Raw genomic sequence first — 18,483 nt, forward strand, 5'->3', positions numbered from 1 at the left:
GATTAGACTGATGTGGTGTTGCTTTATAAATAAATGACAAGCTAGCTTACAGGTTTGATTTAGGTGTGTAGGCAGAGGCGAAAAAACTATCATAATCTCAGGTTTAGGCATGCACATGGCCACTTATCACAAAATAGGTAGGCACAGGTGCAGTATTGTGATTTTCAGTAAGAGAAAGAGAAGTGCAGTTAATTGTTCAGATTTTAAGCTACACTTGAACCTTGCCCTAATAACTAGAACTGTTGTGATGTTGCTCTATTATAAGTGCCTTGCTTAAATGCTTGGTTAGGTCGAGTGTGTAACACAAAGAAGGCTAGCTGAACCATGCTAGAAATAACATTAATGTGTTAAGCTTCAGATAAGCCAAATACTTTGTGATAAGCTTCTATGGAACTTACCTGGGTTTGGGAAGAAAGCAAAGATGTAGCTATCATGTGTTGTGCATGGAGGCAATGCTTCTGTATAGGTATGCCACATCTGTTATCTGACACTCGGCACCAGTTTTTATAGCAATTTGAATTTGTGATTCTAATCCGATTCATTGTATTACATGATCCTTTATGTATTAGCATGTCCTTACCGGCACATGGTAGAAGTTGTGATCCAGCAGAAGAATGCCGGTCTTATAGCTCTTGCTTCGCCCGGCTGACAGTCCTTCGTGCTCTCCTCTTGGTATAACATTCAATGGTAGTGATAGCGTTGGGTGTGCCTTTGCACCCTTTCATGTAATTGTGTTTCCCCAACAAATTTTTTAATTGTAATCTCACAGGTTTTACACTCAGAGAAACAGTTGGAGTAATGGTTAATGATCCAGTGTTGAGAAAATAATATGAAATGAAATGTGCGTTGACTGGCTTTAGTTTTCTTTCCCATCATACAATGCATCTTTACGTTTTCCTAAATTTTATGTATTAAAAGGGTCCTGAGTATATCCAAATTGTGAACAATTTATTCTATATTGTTTTGCTTTAGAAGTTTCTCCATGACGGCGCTTTCCAACTGGAAAAAGCATAAGGCCAGCGACCCATTTTTTGTTCTATAGGCATCCCTTTGCACGCACATTCTGTAAATTAGACTAAGCAGGGAGACTTCGACAATTGTGTTCGCTGTCGTCACCCTTTCAAACAATATATCATCTCCCGGTTCATTTTTTAATGCAAGTTTACAGCTATTCGGACTTTCTAATTGCAGGCTCACTATCTTGCCTTACCGATGACCTAATTTGTTGCATTATTACCTTAAGAAAATATTTGCATTAATTTCCTTTATATATAGGGTTATAAGTTCTTACCAAATGTACTTAACACAGTTGAAGGGTAATGATCATACGTTTGTAATACATTGTATTGCCCAGAATAGGTCCTATTCTTCTACCTTTTCCAGGTAGTCGATGGCTATTCACAGCTATCACCGTAATCCAAAGAAGAGTTTGAACTAATGCTTTATTTCTGTCTTCGCTCAAATATAAGGATACTGAAAAAATGCAAATATTTTCAATACGAACATGGTTTAAAACGGGTCTCTGCGTCATTTGGCGCAACGGGTCATCTAGTAATGTAACACATGCATGATGCTTTGACTTAGTACTGGTCCCATGGATGCACGTACGTGAGCTTCTTCTACTTGGTTTGAGCACACGCATTGGCGTCTAGGATTTAAATACTCATGTGCTTCAAAATCTTCAATATAATTCCGCCTTTTAATACGTAGTGTATATGTGTTTCCAATAATTTTGCATAAATCACAAAAATGTGTAGTATTTTTGCCCCTGATAATAAAATATAATATTATAGAATTATCAATAGAAATTACCTGAGAAATATCTCGTGTAATATTTGTAGAAGTATTTATGGTGTCTATGCCCACATCACCCGCTGACGTGGATAAGTGAAGAGGTATTTCGGTTAGTACGTTTTCTGTTTCCTAAAGAGTATTCTTTCCTTTATTTATTTAAAATACATTTTCCCTTCTAGAAAGCGTATTCGTGTCAACTGCGGCTGAAAATACGCTTACCTTTCAAGAAAACGTAATCTACCCGAAGGCGCTTTCAGTTTTTCCTCCCAGAGATTTGTTTGTAGTAACTTTTATTACAGATTGGTCCCTAAGCTTCCACCCTTGGTATCTCCGCAACCGTAAGTCCGATTGGGGTGAAACCAACACTCACTTCTTCGTCTCGTTGAGATCTTTCTGTGAGTAACATTTTCACTAGGTGGTCCCATAGTGAAAATGACCATTTTGCCCTTAATTCTAATCAGCCCCTTTTGAGAGAGAAGAACATCCGACAAACCATTCCGCGGCTTCACCGCACTTCTTCCCGGAATCTCCATCACCCCCAGGCAAGCCACAACAGCCACTTGCATGATAGCCATACAGTAGCCATGGTTTCTACTTGAATATTTAATAAAAGTTTGCTCGTTAACTGCTTGTTTGTTTGCTACTACTATCGTTGTTTCGGTTATGCTCGTGGATTCATGTTCACCTTCATGCTATGTTCCGATGCATCTTGTTATCTTGTACTACTTGCTAGTATCATGTTCACTTGTTATGCTTGGTAGTAGTAGTACATGCTGGTAGCAGTGGTGTTCTTCCTGATGCATGCTTGTCGTCTATCAAGTGCCGTTGTTATGCATGTTCCTTTGCATCTAGTTGGTTACATGCTTACTTGATAGTGTTCTTGCTATTGCATGGTATTTACTTATGATGCTAGTAGTCATGCTATGCTCATGTGTAATGTTATGCTTATGCTCGTCGGTATGCCATGCTCATTTGGTTTAATGGTTCATTATGGTTATGCTCGATGATTGTGTTGCACCTTCATGCTTATGTTGATATCATGCTCATGCATTATAGTTGCATCAAATTTTCTTATGGCTCAGCTCACTGCATTCAAGTTTAACCGGATAATAATGAACTTGAACAACTGTTGGTTGAGTCATGGTGCACCAAATCGAACTATAATGCAGCCACATTTGCCTTTTATGGGAAGGCCCTAATGCGGTCTATTGTCATGCCTCTCGCCGGTGCCTCCAACGAGGGAAGGTTATGGCCGCGCGCTACCCTGATCAGGTACGCGGACATAAACCTTGTGTGCTCGTTGTTGTTGTAAGGATCCTTGTCCCCGTTTGGGACCGTTTATGTTTTGCCACGACGGTAGCCGTTGGATGTCACGAGTTGACATCGGGGCCACCCAGGACTTAGCCCAAAGGGGAGTTTGTCGGAGTGGCTGGGAGAGTGTGATGACAATAGATCGGTTTTGTCGGAATGCCGTTGGTCCACCCGAATGGGAGCACGAGGCCATGGGTTCTGTGGTGTGGGTACAGTGTACTAACCTCTGCAGAGTGTGTGTTTAAATCTATCGATAGCCGCGCCCGCGGATATGGGCCCAGTTCATAGTCGGTCACACTATGAGCCAACTATAATAATAACTTGATTAATAATAACCCCGGTTCGTTGATGAGAAAGAGATTGGTTGTGATCGAGAGAGGATCACGGAGGTATCGTGGATACCGAGGTTGGTTGATCTTTATGTGATCGCGAGATGATCATGGAGGTATCGTGGATACCGATGTTGGTAAGTTGATGCATGAGATGGTTACGAGGTAACCGCCGAATAAGAGTAAGTTGGTGCATGATACGGTTTACCTGTTGCATGTAGTATCGTCATGTTCATATGCTCATGACATGCTAATGTTATTCTAGCCGTATCATGTTCAGTTTGTGCATGCCATGTATCATGTTCATGATTGCTTTAACCTGCTAATGCCATGATGTTGTTTGTCTTGACTGCTTTTGGTTAATTATGAGCTTGCAGGTACATTCAATGTACTGACCTGGCGTGTCATGACAGTTTGCAGGTCCTGCCTAGTCTGCTTGCTTGTTTGCCGAGGATCTTGAGTTTGCGAGCTAGGATAAATGTTCCAGCCAGAGTCCCTGCGGAGTGGAGTCCATCACTATCGTTCGTTGTTCCACTGCCAGTAGAGGTTCTGTTGCCTCGAGTTGTTATGCTGCTTGCATAGAGCAATTGTGGTTGGCGTAGCGTCGCCGTGCCGGTGTTATTCATTGTAATATCGGAGACCTTGTATTCGTATTCGTGTTGTAATAGAGAGCTAGTTTGTTCTATGCTAAGCAATGCCGTATTCCAGAAGACTTCACCTTGATCTCTAGGCTGGAATACAGGGCGTTCCGGTTTCTCTGAGCTGGGGTGCCACAGTGTGGTTCTTAAGCGCACGTATGTCATTATTGTAATCCCTACAGAACTTGTTTTAGATCAATTAAAGTGAGTGTGTTAACCCTAAAAAAAGTGAATGAAATTTTCTAGGTACATAGAGAACATCCATTATGTATTCCTAGAAAAAAAATCCAATTTTTTATGCTAAAAATAAATCCCAACGGAGCCCGGCAAGGTGCGAAAGTGTTGCGCTCATTCTGCTAGCTCTAACGGACTAGAATATCTAGAGGGGAAAACCACGAGCGGTAACTGGACCAAACTTCGGATAGTGGGCGCCAGACGACGATGTTTCTAAAAAATTGTTGTTGTTCTTCTTCTTCTTCTTCTTCTTGTTCTTGTTGTTGTTGTTGTTGTCTAGCCCATCCATGTTTGCTGCTTTCCTCGAGATACGTTTCAAGAACTGAGATTAAAGCAATGCGTGAATAGAAATTTAGGCAGGAGACATAGGAACAGAATAGGGTACTGTTCACCGCACAACCTGACAAATGCATGCACATCTCTCTCCCCTCACGCCAACTTTCTGTCACATGCATGTACAGTTCCTCTCTCAGCTCCCCTCTCTCTCTTCTCACGTCACCTCTCTCTTAAAAAGTTTACTACTAGATATGAGTACCAAAAGTTTGACTTTCTTTGACAAATAGAAAGGGCGAGGAAAAGCTTTTGATAGAAAATTGTAGTTTTTCGTAGTTTTAAAGAGTTGAGAGAGCTGGTGAGATAATTTTTAATGAGAGAGAGAGCATTCATGTACACCATGCGAGTGGAAAAGTGAGCATGCATGCTGTGCATGTGAGAGAGCATTTTTTAGAACATGTCAGAGAGCTTGAGAGACAGAGGGCGTGAGGAAAGAGAGTGTGAGAGAGATTGAGCACGCATGTGATAGGTCCCACATTTTGTGCAGGCCTACTAGTACATAGCTGTGCTACTGCTAATCACCTGGCGCACCTTCAAACAGTTCGGCCCGCAGTACGAATCTCACGGCAAATGAACGCTATGGATAAGGGGGTGCAGCGGGGGTGCAGCGAACGTGGGTATAGCCACTACTTTCCCTTTATGCAACCCTATCCAGGAATCCTTTCATCTCTCTCTATATTTTCTCAACGGCATTTTCACAGGCTCTCAATATGTAAGCAGCTTCACCGAGGTCTTTCTTTGAAAAACTCCTTTATGCTTTGCAGAATAATTCTACATTATTTCCGATCAACAATATGTCATTCACATATACTTATCAGAAATGTTGTAGTGCTCCCACTCACTTTCTTGTAAATACAGGCTTCACCGCAAGTCTGTATACAACTATATGCTTTGATCAATTTATCAAAGTGTATATTCCAACTCCGAGATGCTTGCACCAGTCCATAGATGGATCGCTGGAGCTTGCGTATTTTGTTAGCACCTTTAGGATTGACAAAACCTTCTGGTTGCATCATATACAACTCTTCTTTAATAAATCCATTAAGGAATGCAGTTTTGTTTATCCATTTGTCATATTTCATAAAATGCGGCAATTGCTAACATGATTCAGACAGATTTAAGCATAGATACGAGTGAGAAACTCTCATCGTAGTCAACATCTTGAACTTGTCGAAAACCTTTTTGCGACAATTCTAGCTTTGTAGATAGTGATACTACTATCAACGTCCGTCTTCCTCTTGACGATCCATTTATTCTCAATTGCTTGCCGATCATCGGGCAAGTCAACCAAAGTCCATACTTTGTTCTCATACATGGATCCCATCTCAGATTTCATGGCCTCAAGCCATTTTGTGGAATCTGGGCTCACCATCGCTTCTTCATAGTTCGTAGGTTCGTCATGGTCTAGTAACATAACTTTCAGAACAGGATTACCGTACCACTCTAGTGCGGATCTTACTCTGGTTGATCTACGAGGTTCAGTAATAACTTAATCTGAAGTTTCATGATCATCATCATTAACTTCCTCACTAATTGGTGTAGGTGTCTCAGAAACTAGTTTCTGTGATGAACTACTTTCCAATAAGGGAGCGCCTGCTGGTCAGTCCAGTCGTTTAGGGAGAAAGTGAGGGGTCCGGTTGGATCAACTTTTTTTGACCGGACACTGACTGGGCTGGCGTCTTAGAAGTTTTGGGAGAGTATAGGGGGTCTGACTGTAGATGCTCTTAGGTTCAGGTTTGGTGTGTGTGGGGTGGGGTGTGAACTGTACGCAAAATTCAAGCACACACTAATTAGGTTCAACATTTGAACACCACAGTGAATCGCAAATTGTATGGAAGCTTGGTTATTTTCTTTAGTTCCGACCAAATCGCTACAATTCCTAGTTGATTTTTTTTCAAATTCCTACATAGTTTGAGAAAAGTTCAAGTTATGTTTAAGTTTATTCGAATTCATGTGCCACCAATAAGTGTCATCGATACATTTTGGCCAATAAGGTGCCTAGTGATTTAACTGAGATGTCAGAATTCCATGCGAAATTTCGATCAAAACGGAACACAAAAGGGATGGCAGTCCTCCAGAGGAAGACCATCTTCAAATGCTTTCTCATCCTGGACATCGTGGCCCTGGTGACCAACATTCTCGTGGTGGTCCTGCTCGTCTACGGCAAGGCCGCACGCTCCGCCCGGTCGTGGAAAAGCTTTGCGGCGGCGTTGCATTGCATATGCATGGGTGTTCCTCATCAACATGCTCCTCGCATTCTACGCGGCCATAGCAGCTGTGACGAGCACCATGGGGGTCTACGATATCAGGGTCTTCATCGTGAATCTCATCCTTGTCGTGCTGTTCATCGTGCTCTCCGCCTTTGTGAGCCCTGCGGTGTCGCACCTCATAATGTGCAAGTTCCTGTGGCAATGCGGCTTCAAAGGACGTCAAGGCGTCGTCCGTAGGCTTATCAGCCAACAATATCCATTCGTGGGCGCTTTTGTCTTCAACCTGCTTCTATTCAGGGCTGCGCATTATGTTATACTGTTTGCCGGCTTTATCATTGTCTCGACCCTGCGTAGCGGCTTTGATGTTACTTAGAGCATCGTTACTAGTATAATTAATGGGGCTCACAATCATAAGATGTCCAAGATAGTATATTTATATGTGAAATCTCTCTTCCTTCAATATTCTTTCATGAATTGTTCAAGTGACCAATGTTGTGTTCGCTAACTTTCAATAAATTTTACCACCTATACTTCTTATATGTAAAGTCATTACTTCCCATGGAATAAGCATATGAAACATATATAATTTCATATTTATGATATTCAATTCATTCAACGATTTACTCATATGATATAAGTGAAGCACTGGAGTAAATGACAAAACTACTCCAAAAGATATAAGTGAAGATCGATGAGTAGTCAAATAGTTAAATAGCCATGTGAGGACTCTCTCTCATTCAAGATTTCAGATGCAATGATTTTATTCAAACAGATAGTAAAATGAAAATACGCTCCAAGCAAAACACATATCATGTGATGAATAAAAATATAGCTCCAAGTAAGGTATACTGATAGTTTTGAAGACGTAAGAGGGGATGCCTTCCAGGGCATCTCCAAGCTTAGGAGCTTGAGTCTTCCTTGAATATTACCTTGGGGTGCCTTGGGCATCCCCAAGCTTAGGGTTTTTCCACTCCTTATTCTCCTCATATCGACATTCTCACTCAAAATTTGAAAACTTCAAGCACACAAAATTGAACGAAACTTCGTGAGATGGGTTAGTATGATAAAGACAAATCATTCACTCTGGTACTGTCAAGATAAGATTCACAATTATTTTTACACAATGCTTACGGTACCATATTATTTCTACAATTTATATTGACAATATAAGCCATAGAAACTAGAAAACAAGCAAACTATGCATTAAAAACAGAATCTGTCAGAAACAGAATAGTCTGTAATGATCTGAACAACAACCATACTTCTGCTATTCTAAAAATTCTGAAAAATTAGGACAACGTAGGCAATTTGTATATCACTCTTGTGTGAAAAATTCAGGTCAAAAGCACGCTTCTATGATATTTTTAAAATTCTGGCAATGAGCGAGAAAGTTTCTGTTTTTCAGCAAGATTAAATCAACTACCATCATAAATCATCCCAAAGGTCTTACTTGGCACTTTATTGAAACAAAAGATATAAAACATGATTACTATAGTAGCATAATCATGAGAACACACAAAAACAGTAGGGGTAAATACTGGGTCGTTTCCCAACAAGCATTTTTCTTTAATGCCTTTTTAGCTAGGCATGATATTTTAATGATACTCTTTCAAGCCCAATTCCGATGATAATTTTGTTCATACTTTAAAAGATATAAGTGAAGTTCATAGAGCATTCTACAATTAATATAGACTAGTACAAATGCCCGTACATTGCAAAGGGTGGAAAAAATTGTAAAACCTGCTCTGTGTGCCATTACACGACATTTCATATATGTAGTTCCGATAAACATCGGTAATGAGATTACACTATTGTCGTTTTTTGAAGCATGAAGTGTGGACATATGCCTATGCGTTGCAACGGAAGAACACAACACGCAAGATGCAAGAATTAGATTGTGCAGATGTGGCCAAGATCTCGAGCGCAAACATTAACCGACGTGCCCTCACACCATCGAATTGCCTCATGCATCCAGGCGATGCAATTCTTGATTGGTTCCAACTTCCAAACCTACATGGCAATTGATCATGTGGTCGTGCCTAGGATATATCGAAGGAACATATGTTAACTTGAGATAAGAACTTGTTTAGTTTAGCTGCCTGCTTTGGTTTTGAGTAGTGTGGCCTTCCCCGAATCTTGTAACAGTTTGAACACCCGACCGGTGTGCGCCTTTTCTTTTGTCTTCTTTGGATTTTGATCTCTGTAGTGTTGAACCAGTTGATACAAAAAAGGGACTTTTAAAATACCATTTGGAAAACTAAAAATATAATGGCGTTATCACGGATTTAGATCCTAAGGACCAATCCAAAATATTATTTGGCCGAAACGTACGTTGCCATGAGTAAACTTTTTTTTCCGGACAAAATAGATACAAAAAGCAAAATCAATATGAAAATCCAACACAACATAAGAATAGAATTGCCGCCTGGATGTTTTTTATGTACATGACATGATTTAAAAAATCATTGAGTCTTATGTAACTGTACTGAATGAATCTTATGGTTATTGGTAAAGACACAAGGCACATGTAACATGCAGGGGTTATAGCCTGGAAGAAGGCACTTTTTTTCTTTGCTTCTTCTTTGCATGGCTAAAATCCATTTTCTAGAGCAGCAAAGGATGTACAGGTTTTCAACCACAATTAAAAATCCTTTAAACAATGGCTTGTTTTACTGCCAAAAAAAACAAAGATATCCTGGGAACTGGATGGTGTGTTTTGTTACTATGGAATTGTAGAACATGTCAATAGTTGGCCGCATAAAGAAAAGAGGAGGATCAAGATGTTGCTGTGATTAAGTCATACCATCTCTTGCTACACATCCTTCTCTGGTAGGGAATTGGCATTGACAACAAATCCAACTGAAACTTCTTCCTCGGGTTTTTGGTTTGATCCTGTAGTTCTTGCTCCTGCAGCTCATTTTGTCAGCCATTAAATAAACAATAGTAACGGAAGGAGCATACTATCTAGGGTGAGAATAAAATGAAGTTACTGATTCACCATGATCTTATTTTTTAGGTCAAATAGCTCATCAAGTAATACCTTATTCTGCAAAAATATGCGGCTTCGACATAAGCAAGGCAGAACCACTAAAAGCACTGTCATATATAGTTAACCTAACTCTACAAAATTGCCTTAAAAGTTGAGCTAAATCCTAACTACAGTGGATACATCACCATTTGGATGCTCTGAAGTAAAGAGGTTTTCACTAAGAGAATTCGAAACTAATACATGTTCTGAAACTGAAACAGTATTTGTATAACAGAAAAAGTTCTGAAGCTACTGAACCTTACCTTATGTAACAGGTTTTCTACCTTCCTTGACCTGATATGCTTGACGGATATTTCTGTCTGATTCTCAATTTGATCATGCTCCTTCATGCTAAGTGGACCTATAATACACCGAGTATATTTGTACTACTACGGCTGAGGGTTGATAAATTGGAGCAACATTGCAATATATTTATATACAAGTATACAACAAGTAACTGTTCAGCCCCATCTCTCAAAACTACCTTTGTATGCATATTTCCAAGTTTTATAAGAAACTTGAGTATCATCAGGGGATGTTGCATCGTGTTGTAGCATTGTTACTGTAGTAAAAAGTAAAGTAAAGCACAAACCTATAAGCTAGGGACTTTGTGAAAACAAAAGTCATTTCTAGCATGAATTAGATAAAAAAAATGTAGTAATAAACTTTATTATAATATGGCTTCATATTCTGAACAGTGCAGGCAAAGGTTTTTGGTTAAATATTCTTAAAATCTGCATCTGTTGTACATAGATGTTGCGTGAGAATATCCAAACATAGTACCTATATATGCAATTAACTATTATAGCACATAATAGAATGAATACAAAGAATTGGAAAACATCAATGGGTGCTTCTACCTAAACCAAAAGGTGGTTCAATCTTCCTTCTGCAAAGGACAACCTTATTACAACAAATTTAAGAGGGAAAGAAATATAGGCAATCACTACCTACATGACACATCACAAAAGCCATATGCTTAATTACACCAGGAGCTCGATCGCACAAAGTTTCACAGCTCAAACTTCTACACTCACCTGTCCATCCATCATCCATGGCGGATCCACCACATGCTTGGCTTCAAGTTTGGATGGTTTGCCACCTTCATCTCACACGACATGTCACACTGCATCCATAAATCAATCCAGTTAATGTTCCAGGACAGGAAAAAAATCAGAGTAAATCTATCGCTGCATGCATGGGTCGATGAGAGATGGTCGATCAATTGTTCAATCAGATGGATTACAAGTGAGAAGCAGTTGACTCAGATGGCGCACGACGCATAGCTCGACCATTGGATGTCTAATGGTTGTAAAACATAAAGGTGGGATGATTTCGTAACTGTACTGAAGGTTTGTGCGATTAAGACCACTGAAATATATACCTGAATGCGAGTATTTCTTCACACGTTTGTTGGCGTTCCTCGGTGATGCCCAACAAATATCTCATTAGATTGAAAACAGCAAAGTCTGTTTGTTGTCGCTTGCCTGAAATCAGCAAACTCATGTACATATAATACTGAATTTGACACTGCTTTGTAGTGCTTCCAACTACTGATAGATATATAGAGTTCACCGAGTAGTACATGGTTATGAGTAAGATGATAGTTTAAGAATCGAGGATCAAGTACTCTTATCTCATTGATCACTAATAGTTGTAAGTTTCAGAATGTTGTTAGGAGTTAGGGTTCTGCCGGTTCTAGGGCGGAGATTGTAGGGGAAAGATGGAGGAAGACGAGGTCGAGGGCGCGGCGGCCGGCGGCCGGCGGCTGGGCGCCGTCCTTGCGTGGTGGAGAAGAGGCGGCGGCGCAAGAGGCGGCTAGGGTTAGGTCTCCCGGCTCCCTAAGGGAAGCCGAGCAAATACTGATTGCTTCTTGCTTGATTAGATTGATACATCTCCTTTCCTTATATAGAGAAGTTTACTTGACTCCTAAGCAAACGACCCTAATACCGATAAGATAATTGGGCTAAGCCCCTAATAACGATAAGATAACTTGGGCCACAGCCCACCTAATATGCCGGTCATAACACTTCTCCCCGTCTGCACAAACAGCTCGTCCTCGAGCTGCAAGGCGGCGAAGCGCTTGCTGAACTCCTCGAGGTGATCAACCAGCGTCAAACACCTCCGCGACAACTAGGGCGGCCAGGTCGCCGATCCCGGCGGCGACAGCGTCCTCCTCAATGTAGTCTGCAGCCTCCAGGTAGAAGAGTCGGGGGCAGACGTGGCCGGGAATGTATGTCTCGTCGCAGTTGAAGCACAACCCTTGGCGGCGACGCTCGAGTAGCTCGGCCGAGGTGAGCCGGCGGAACGGGCATGCCGCAGTCGCGACAAGGGGTGCCGCGGAAGCCTGAGCAGGCCGACCCTGCGCGGGAACATCCGGCCAGGGTGGCGGCCCAGCGGTCCGGGACGGTGATGCCTGCTGGATGGCCACCGCGCGTCGCTCGAACGCGCGGGCGTAGTACATGGCCATCTGGAGGTCCTGGGGTCCCTGCAGCTCGACATCCATGCGGATATGATCTGGCAGACCGCCGACAAAGAGTTCGCCCGCTGGTGAGCCGTCACGCCGGACGCGTGGCATGCCATGGCCTGAAAGCGGTCGGTGTAGTCCTGCACCGTAGAGGTGAAGGGAAGGCGGCCCAACTCCGCCAGCCGGCTCCCACGTATCGGTAGTCCGTAGGAGGCAGAACTCGCGAAAACGCTCCCATGGGGGCATGCCGCCCTCGTCCTGCTCGAGGGCGTAGTACCACGTCTGTGCGGCGCCGCGGAGATGATAAGAGGCGAGCCAGGTGCGGTCCGACGCGAGCGTCTGTTGCCCCCGGAAAAACTGCTCGCACTGGTTGAGCCAGTTGAGGGGGTCCTCGGCACCGTCGTAGGTGGCGAAGGCGAGCTTGGCGAAGCGCGGCGGTGTCTGAGCATGACCGCCGTGAGTGTACTGCTCGGTGGTACGGAGCAGCGAAGAGGATGGTGTTGGTCCGGTGTGCACAGGTGGTCCACAGGAAAGCGGTGGCCCGTCGAAGCCAGCATGGAAACCCACGGAGCCGGAGGGCCCGCCGTACAACAGGGAGGGCGCCGGCTGGTTCGCGGCCATGGTGTATACTGGTGGCGGTGACGTTCCGGCCAACCAGGCCGGAAGCTGGGACGGCGAGGGCGGGACCGCACTTGCTGAATCGGCACGCTCGCCGGCGCGGTTGTAGTCAGCCCGGTGCTGGGCGGCGGAGGCGCCGGCAGCGGCAGTTGCTGCTGCCTGGAAACGGCGGAGGAGGCGGGCGCGGCGATGGCCGCGGCCGGCCATTGTGGCCAGATCGGGGTGGTGGCGGGGGCTGGCTGTAGCTGCAGCGGCCCGACCAGCGTCGTGGTGGCCTCGGGGTGCGGCGGCTGCCAGGGCGGTGGCGACGAGGACCCGAGTGGCGTGAGTGACGCGACGAGGGCCAGTGCCGGCCACTGCGGCCATTGGGGCGCGGCGGCGGGCGGCGGCTGAAGCGGCCAGTGGTGGTGTAGAGGCCCGGTCGGCGCCGCGGGTGCCGAATACCACGGCAGGGCGGCTGGCCCGGTCGCGGCGGCCTGGCGGCAAGGGCGGCGGCGGCCCGTAGGGGCTGGCTAGGTATAGCCGTATCCCCTGGACGGTGGTGACGAGATCGTTGAGGACCCCGGTGATCTCCGCCGGGGAGTAGACGGCGGCCGGTGGTGCGGTGGATGGCGTCGTCGTGTGGGTGGTGGGGCGCCGGAGGATGCGACCAGCGGCGCGGACGGGGAGGGCAGCGGCGCGGTGGTGACGGTCGGCAACGGAAGCAACGGGATGGGCGACGACGAAGACATGATCGGAACTCAGCTACCTGATACCAAGGTGTTAGGAGCTAGGGTTCTGCCGGTTCTAGGGCGGAGATTGTAGGGGAAAGATGGAGGAAGACGAGGTCGAGGGCGCGGCGGCCGGCCGTCGTCCTTGCATGGTGGAGAAGAGGCGGCGGCGGCGCAAGAGGCGGCTAGGGTTAGGTCTCCCGGCTCCCTAAGGGAAGCCGAGCAAATACTGATTGCTTCTTGCTTGATTAGATTGATACATCTCCTCGCCTTATATAGAGAAGTTTACTTGACTCCTAAGCAAACGACCCTAATACCGATAAGAAAATTGGGCTAAGCCCCTAATAACGATAAGATAATTTGGGCCACAGCCCACCTAATATGCCGGTCATAACAAATGTGCATTGTGCACAAATACTGACAGTACAGAGTTCATCGAGAAGTCAAAGGTTATCTGTAAGATAATATCTTTGCAATCAAGGGCGAAATACTCTGAATAGGCGTTCATACAATATCTGCCAAGAATTCAGGACCTACCTTATAACCTATAAAGGGGGCAAACCTTTCAAAATGATTGTAGGAAATATGTATCATGCAACTTTGTTTCAAGCACAATACCAATTAAAAACCTCACGTTGCTGTCACAAAAATACATAGAATAGTCTTTACAATTATGCCAAGAAAATTCAGTATGGATGTATGTTAACCTGAAGCTGTCGCAAGGTTCCGTCTTGACCTCATGAACAAATTCGATCTCAAATTTACTTGAGTCGCATGATTTATGGACGAAAAAAATTCAAAAACAGTGGCAATAGATAAATCATCGCATAGAAATATATCAAAACAGAGATATTTTATCGTCCATGCGCTGCTGTGAAGAAACCAATCAAATATGAACCTGTTATTCGATATGGGATATAAAGAACACAATATGGAGCGTAGCTTGCTTTCTGTTTGAATTTTTGTCTGCTATCCTCAAGTTCAGATGCTATGATCTAGATGCATCTATGGAAGTAGCTTATAATGATGTATTTCTGGATATGCTAAGTTTTACCTGTCAATGTTCATTACCGGCAGCAATTCGTACCATTCCATTGGGGGTGCAGATACTCCAGTGCGTAGCTAAAGAGCAGTTGCATTGGCCTTCTTCTTCAACGGATTGATTCTTTCTAAATCAGACACGGGTCTCGCGCGCGAGCACAACGCCGTTCACGGCCCGCAGCCCCTGAAGCAAGCTGTTGACGCCCGCATCGTCAAGGTGCAGCCGCCGTCGCTGGCTCCAGGACAGCACCTCCTCCTCGTCGCCCGTCAAACCACCGCCCCGGCCCCGGCGCCATCGGCAACGGCCCGACGCCGTGCTTTCGCGCCCGAGCCCCGGCGAGGCAGCCTCCATCCTCCCAAGCGAGCACGCCGGCCGCCACCAAGCCCTCGCGACCGCCGTCGCCCTCGCCAAGCCCCCGCCGGCGTCCTCCTGCGCATCCTCGACCCCGCCTCCTCGCGCCCGCGCGCCGCCGCCTCGGCCTCGCGTCACTGGCGACAAGCCCCCGCCGGAGCTCCCCGAGCTCGCTCGCCTCCTCGCCGGAAGCCGCCGCCGCTGGGAATGGATTCGCCAATGCCAGCCGCGACGCCTCGCCCCATTCCTGGGGTCGGGCAACGCGTACGCCCGCCTCCTTGGCTCCTGTGGCGTGGACTCTGGCGGCAAACGGCTACGCGTGACGGCGCGTGCCCGGCGGTGGTGGATGGGAATGGATAAGCGGTGGTGCGCGGTGGTAATTGCCGGGAGTTTTTTGTAAAAATGAAACGTTTTCTTAATTTAAAATAGGACCGCGGGTTGAATTCTCATAACCAGAGGGACTTTTTTGCAAATTTGCTAATGACGTCCTACCAGAAGCACTAGCTGCTTTATTAGTAGGTAGAGATTGACCAAGATCCAAGCTCAAAATATATAAGTGAAACACACGAAACATTCTATAAAGCCATACTAAAAAAATTTAAGTGAAGCACAAAGAGCATTCTATAAAGCCATACTCAAAGATTTAAGTGAAGCACATGAAGTCAAGATAAGATTCACAATTATTTTCACACAATGCCTACAGTACCATATTATTTCTACAATTTATATTGAGCAATATAAGCCATAGAAACTAGAAACAAGCAAACTATGTATTAAAAAAGAATCTGTCAGAAACAGAATAGTCTGTAATGATCTGAACAACAACTATACTTCTGCTATTCCAAAAATTCTGAAAAATTAAGACAACGTAGGCAATTTGTATATCACTCTTGTGTGAAAAATTCAGGTCAAAAGCACGCTTCTGTGATATTTATAAAATTCTGACAATGAACGCGAAAGTTTCTGTTTTTCAGCAAGATTAAATCAACTACCATCATAAATCATCCCAAAGGTCTTACTTGGCACTTTATTGAAACAAAAGCTATAAAACATGATTACTACAGTAGCATAATCATGAGAACACACAAAAACAGTAGGGGTAAATACTGGGTTGTCTCCCAACAAGCGTTTTTCTTTAATGCCTTTTTAGCTAGGCATGATATTTTAATGATACTCTTCCAAGCCCAATTTCGATGATAATTTTGTTCATACTCTAAAAGATATAAGTTAAGTTCATAGAGCATTCCACAATTAATATAGATTGACCAATATCCAAGCTCAAAATATATAAGTGAAGCACACGAACCATTCTATAAAGCCATAATAAAAAATTTAAGTGAAGCACAAAGAGCATTCTATAAAGCCATACTCAAAAGATTTAAGTGAAGCACATGAAGTCAAGATAAGATTCACAATTATCTTCACACAATGCCTACGGTACCATATTATTTCTATAATTTATATTGAGCAATATAAGCCATAGAAACTAGAAAACAAGCAAACTATGCATTAAAAACAGAATCTGTCAGAAACAGAATAGTATGTAATGATCTGAACAACAACCATACTTCTGCTATTCCAAAAATTCTGAAAAATTAGGACAACGTAGGCAATTTGTATATCAATCTTGTGTAAAAAATTCAGATCAAAAGCACGCTTCTGTGATATTTTTAAAATTCTAGCAATGAGCGCAAAAGTTTCTGTTTTTCAGCAAGATGAAATCAACTACCATCATAAATCATCCCATAGGTCTTACTTGGCACTTTATTGAAACAAAAGCTATAAAACATGATTACTACAGTAGCATAATCATGAGAACACACAAAAACAGTAGCGGTAAATATTGGGTTGTCTCCCAACAAGCGTTTTTTTCTTTAATGCCTTTTTAGCTAGGCATGATATTTTAATGATACTCTTCCAAGCCCAATTCCGATGATAATTTTGTTCATACTCTAAAAGATATAAGTGAAGTTCATAGAGTATTCTACAATTAATATATATTGACCAATATCCCAGCTCAAAATATATAAGTGAAGCACACGAAGCATTCTATAAAGCCGTACTCAAAAGACTTAAGTGAAGCACATGAAGCACTGTATGAATCAATGAAGGACTATCTCATACTAGCATGGTGCATAAAGGAAAAGAAAATAAAAATAAACACAAAAGACGCATATCATGTGAACAAAACAAAAACCGAGGTATACCGATAATTGTTGAAGAATAAAGATGGGATGCCAACCGGGGCATGCCCAAGGTTAGATGCTTGAGTATCCTTGAAATATTTACTTGGGGTGCCTTGGGCATCCCCTATCTTGAACTCTTGTCTCTCCTTATTCTTCTCATATCGATAACTCCTCGATCTTCAAACACTCCATCCACACAAAACTTAACAGAAAACATTGTGAGATTCGTTAGTATAATAAAGCAAATCACTACCTTTAGGTACTGTTGTAAACTCATTCCAATTTCATATTAGCATTATATCTACTATATTCCAACTTCACCATGGTTCATACCCCCAAATATTACCCATAGATTCATCAAAGTAAGTGAACAACACATAGAAAACAGAATCTGTCAAAAACATGACAGTTTGTAGTAATCTGGAAACTTCGTATACTTCTGTAACTCCAAAAATTCTAAAAAAATAGGACAACCTAAATTTTTTGCATAGCAGTACTGTGTAAAAATTTCAGGATTTTATAGCGCTCCAGTAAAAAGTGTAAATTCAATTACTACAACAAAAGTTTCTGTTTTTTCTGCTGCACACACCAAACAAGCAATTTAAACAACCTAAAGCCAAATCTTGGCACATTATTTTTATATAATACAATGGATATAAACAAGGGGATAATTATTTTTGAGAAACTTCCATGAAAAATTCTACATTGTTTCCATGAGCAAGAGCACAAGTGTTCAAGGTCGACCCTCACTTCTCCAATGCATAACCATCCAATCACTTCTCTTTTTGAAAAAGTTTTTAGGCATAAGAGGTAAGTAATTTTTTTGTATTTTGCATTCTTTTTAAAAAATTGTTTGTTTCACCCACAACTAAAGAAAACAAAAAGGGGAAACAAAATCTACTTAGTGAAGAAAGCAAACCAGCACACACGAGAATATCAACCCCATGCTATTGCTCCCCGGCAACGGTGCCAGAAAAGAGCTTGATAATCCCCAAGTGCAAGGAATCATCGTAGCAATTTTCCGAAGGTGGAAGTGATAAGTATGGCGTGTCGAACCCACAAGGGGCTAAAGGTAAGATCAATATTCTCTCAAGTCCTATCTGCCACTGATATGACTCTACGTACACCGAATGTTTGCTTTCATCTAGAAACGAGAAATAAAACTATGTTGTGGGTATGAAGAGGGTAGCTAAGCATGATATCGGAGAACTAAAATATAAAAATAGGTGTTG

At 43.2% G+C, this 18,483-nt stretch overlaps 1 protein-coding gene across 5 annotated transcripts; it reads right to left on the reverse strand.

Annotated features, from left to right (window-relative positions):
* Window positions 1–8,473: 8,473 nt before the first annotated feature.
* LOC123495687 (uncharacterized) lies at window positions 8,474–18,109 on the reverse strand. 5 transcript variants are annotated; one of them, XM_073498283.1, is made up of 5 exons: window positions 11,262–18,109; window positions 10,915–11,003; window positions 10,141–10,238; window positions 9,653–9,756; window positions 8,474–9,049 (listed from the first exon to the last, which is right to left on the reverse strand). In XM_073498283.1, the coding sequence occupies exon 1, from the start codon at window positions 13,326–13,328 to the stop codon at window positions 11,982–11,984; it is 1,347 nt and encodes a 448-aa protein (XP_073354384.1). In that variant the 5' UTR covers window positions 13,329–18,109; the 3' UTR covers window positions 8,474–9,049; window positions 9,653–9,756; window positions 10,141–10,238; window positions 10,915–11,003; window positions 11,262–11,981. The 5 variants fall into 5 exon arrangements, with proteins under 5 accessions (XP_073354384.1, XP_073354386.1, XP_073354383.1 ...); XM_073498285.1 differs by having other exon boundaries at window positions 8,474–8,859; window positions 8,949–9,049; window positions 10,141–11,003; XM_073498282.1 differs by having other exon boundaries at window positions 9,653–10,238.
* Between the last annotated feature and the right edge of the window lie 374 nt (window positions 18,110–18,483).

This window comes from Aegilops tauschii, chromosome 5 (genome assembly GCF_002575655.3).
Source record: "Aegilops tauschii subsp. strangulata cultivar AL8/78 chromosome 5, Aet v6.0, whole genome shotgun sequence".
Lineage (NCBI taxonomy): Eukaryota > Viridiplantae > Streptophyta > Magnoliopsida > Poales > Poaceae > Aegilops > Aegilops tauschii.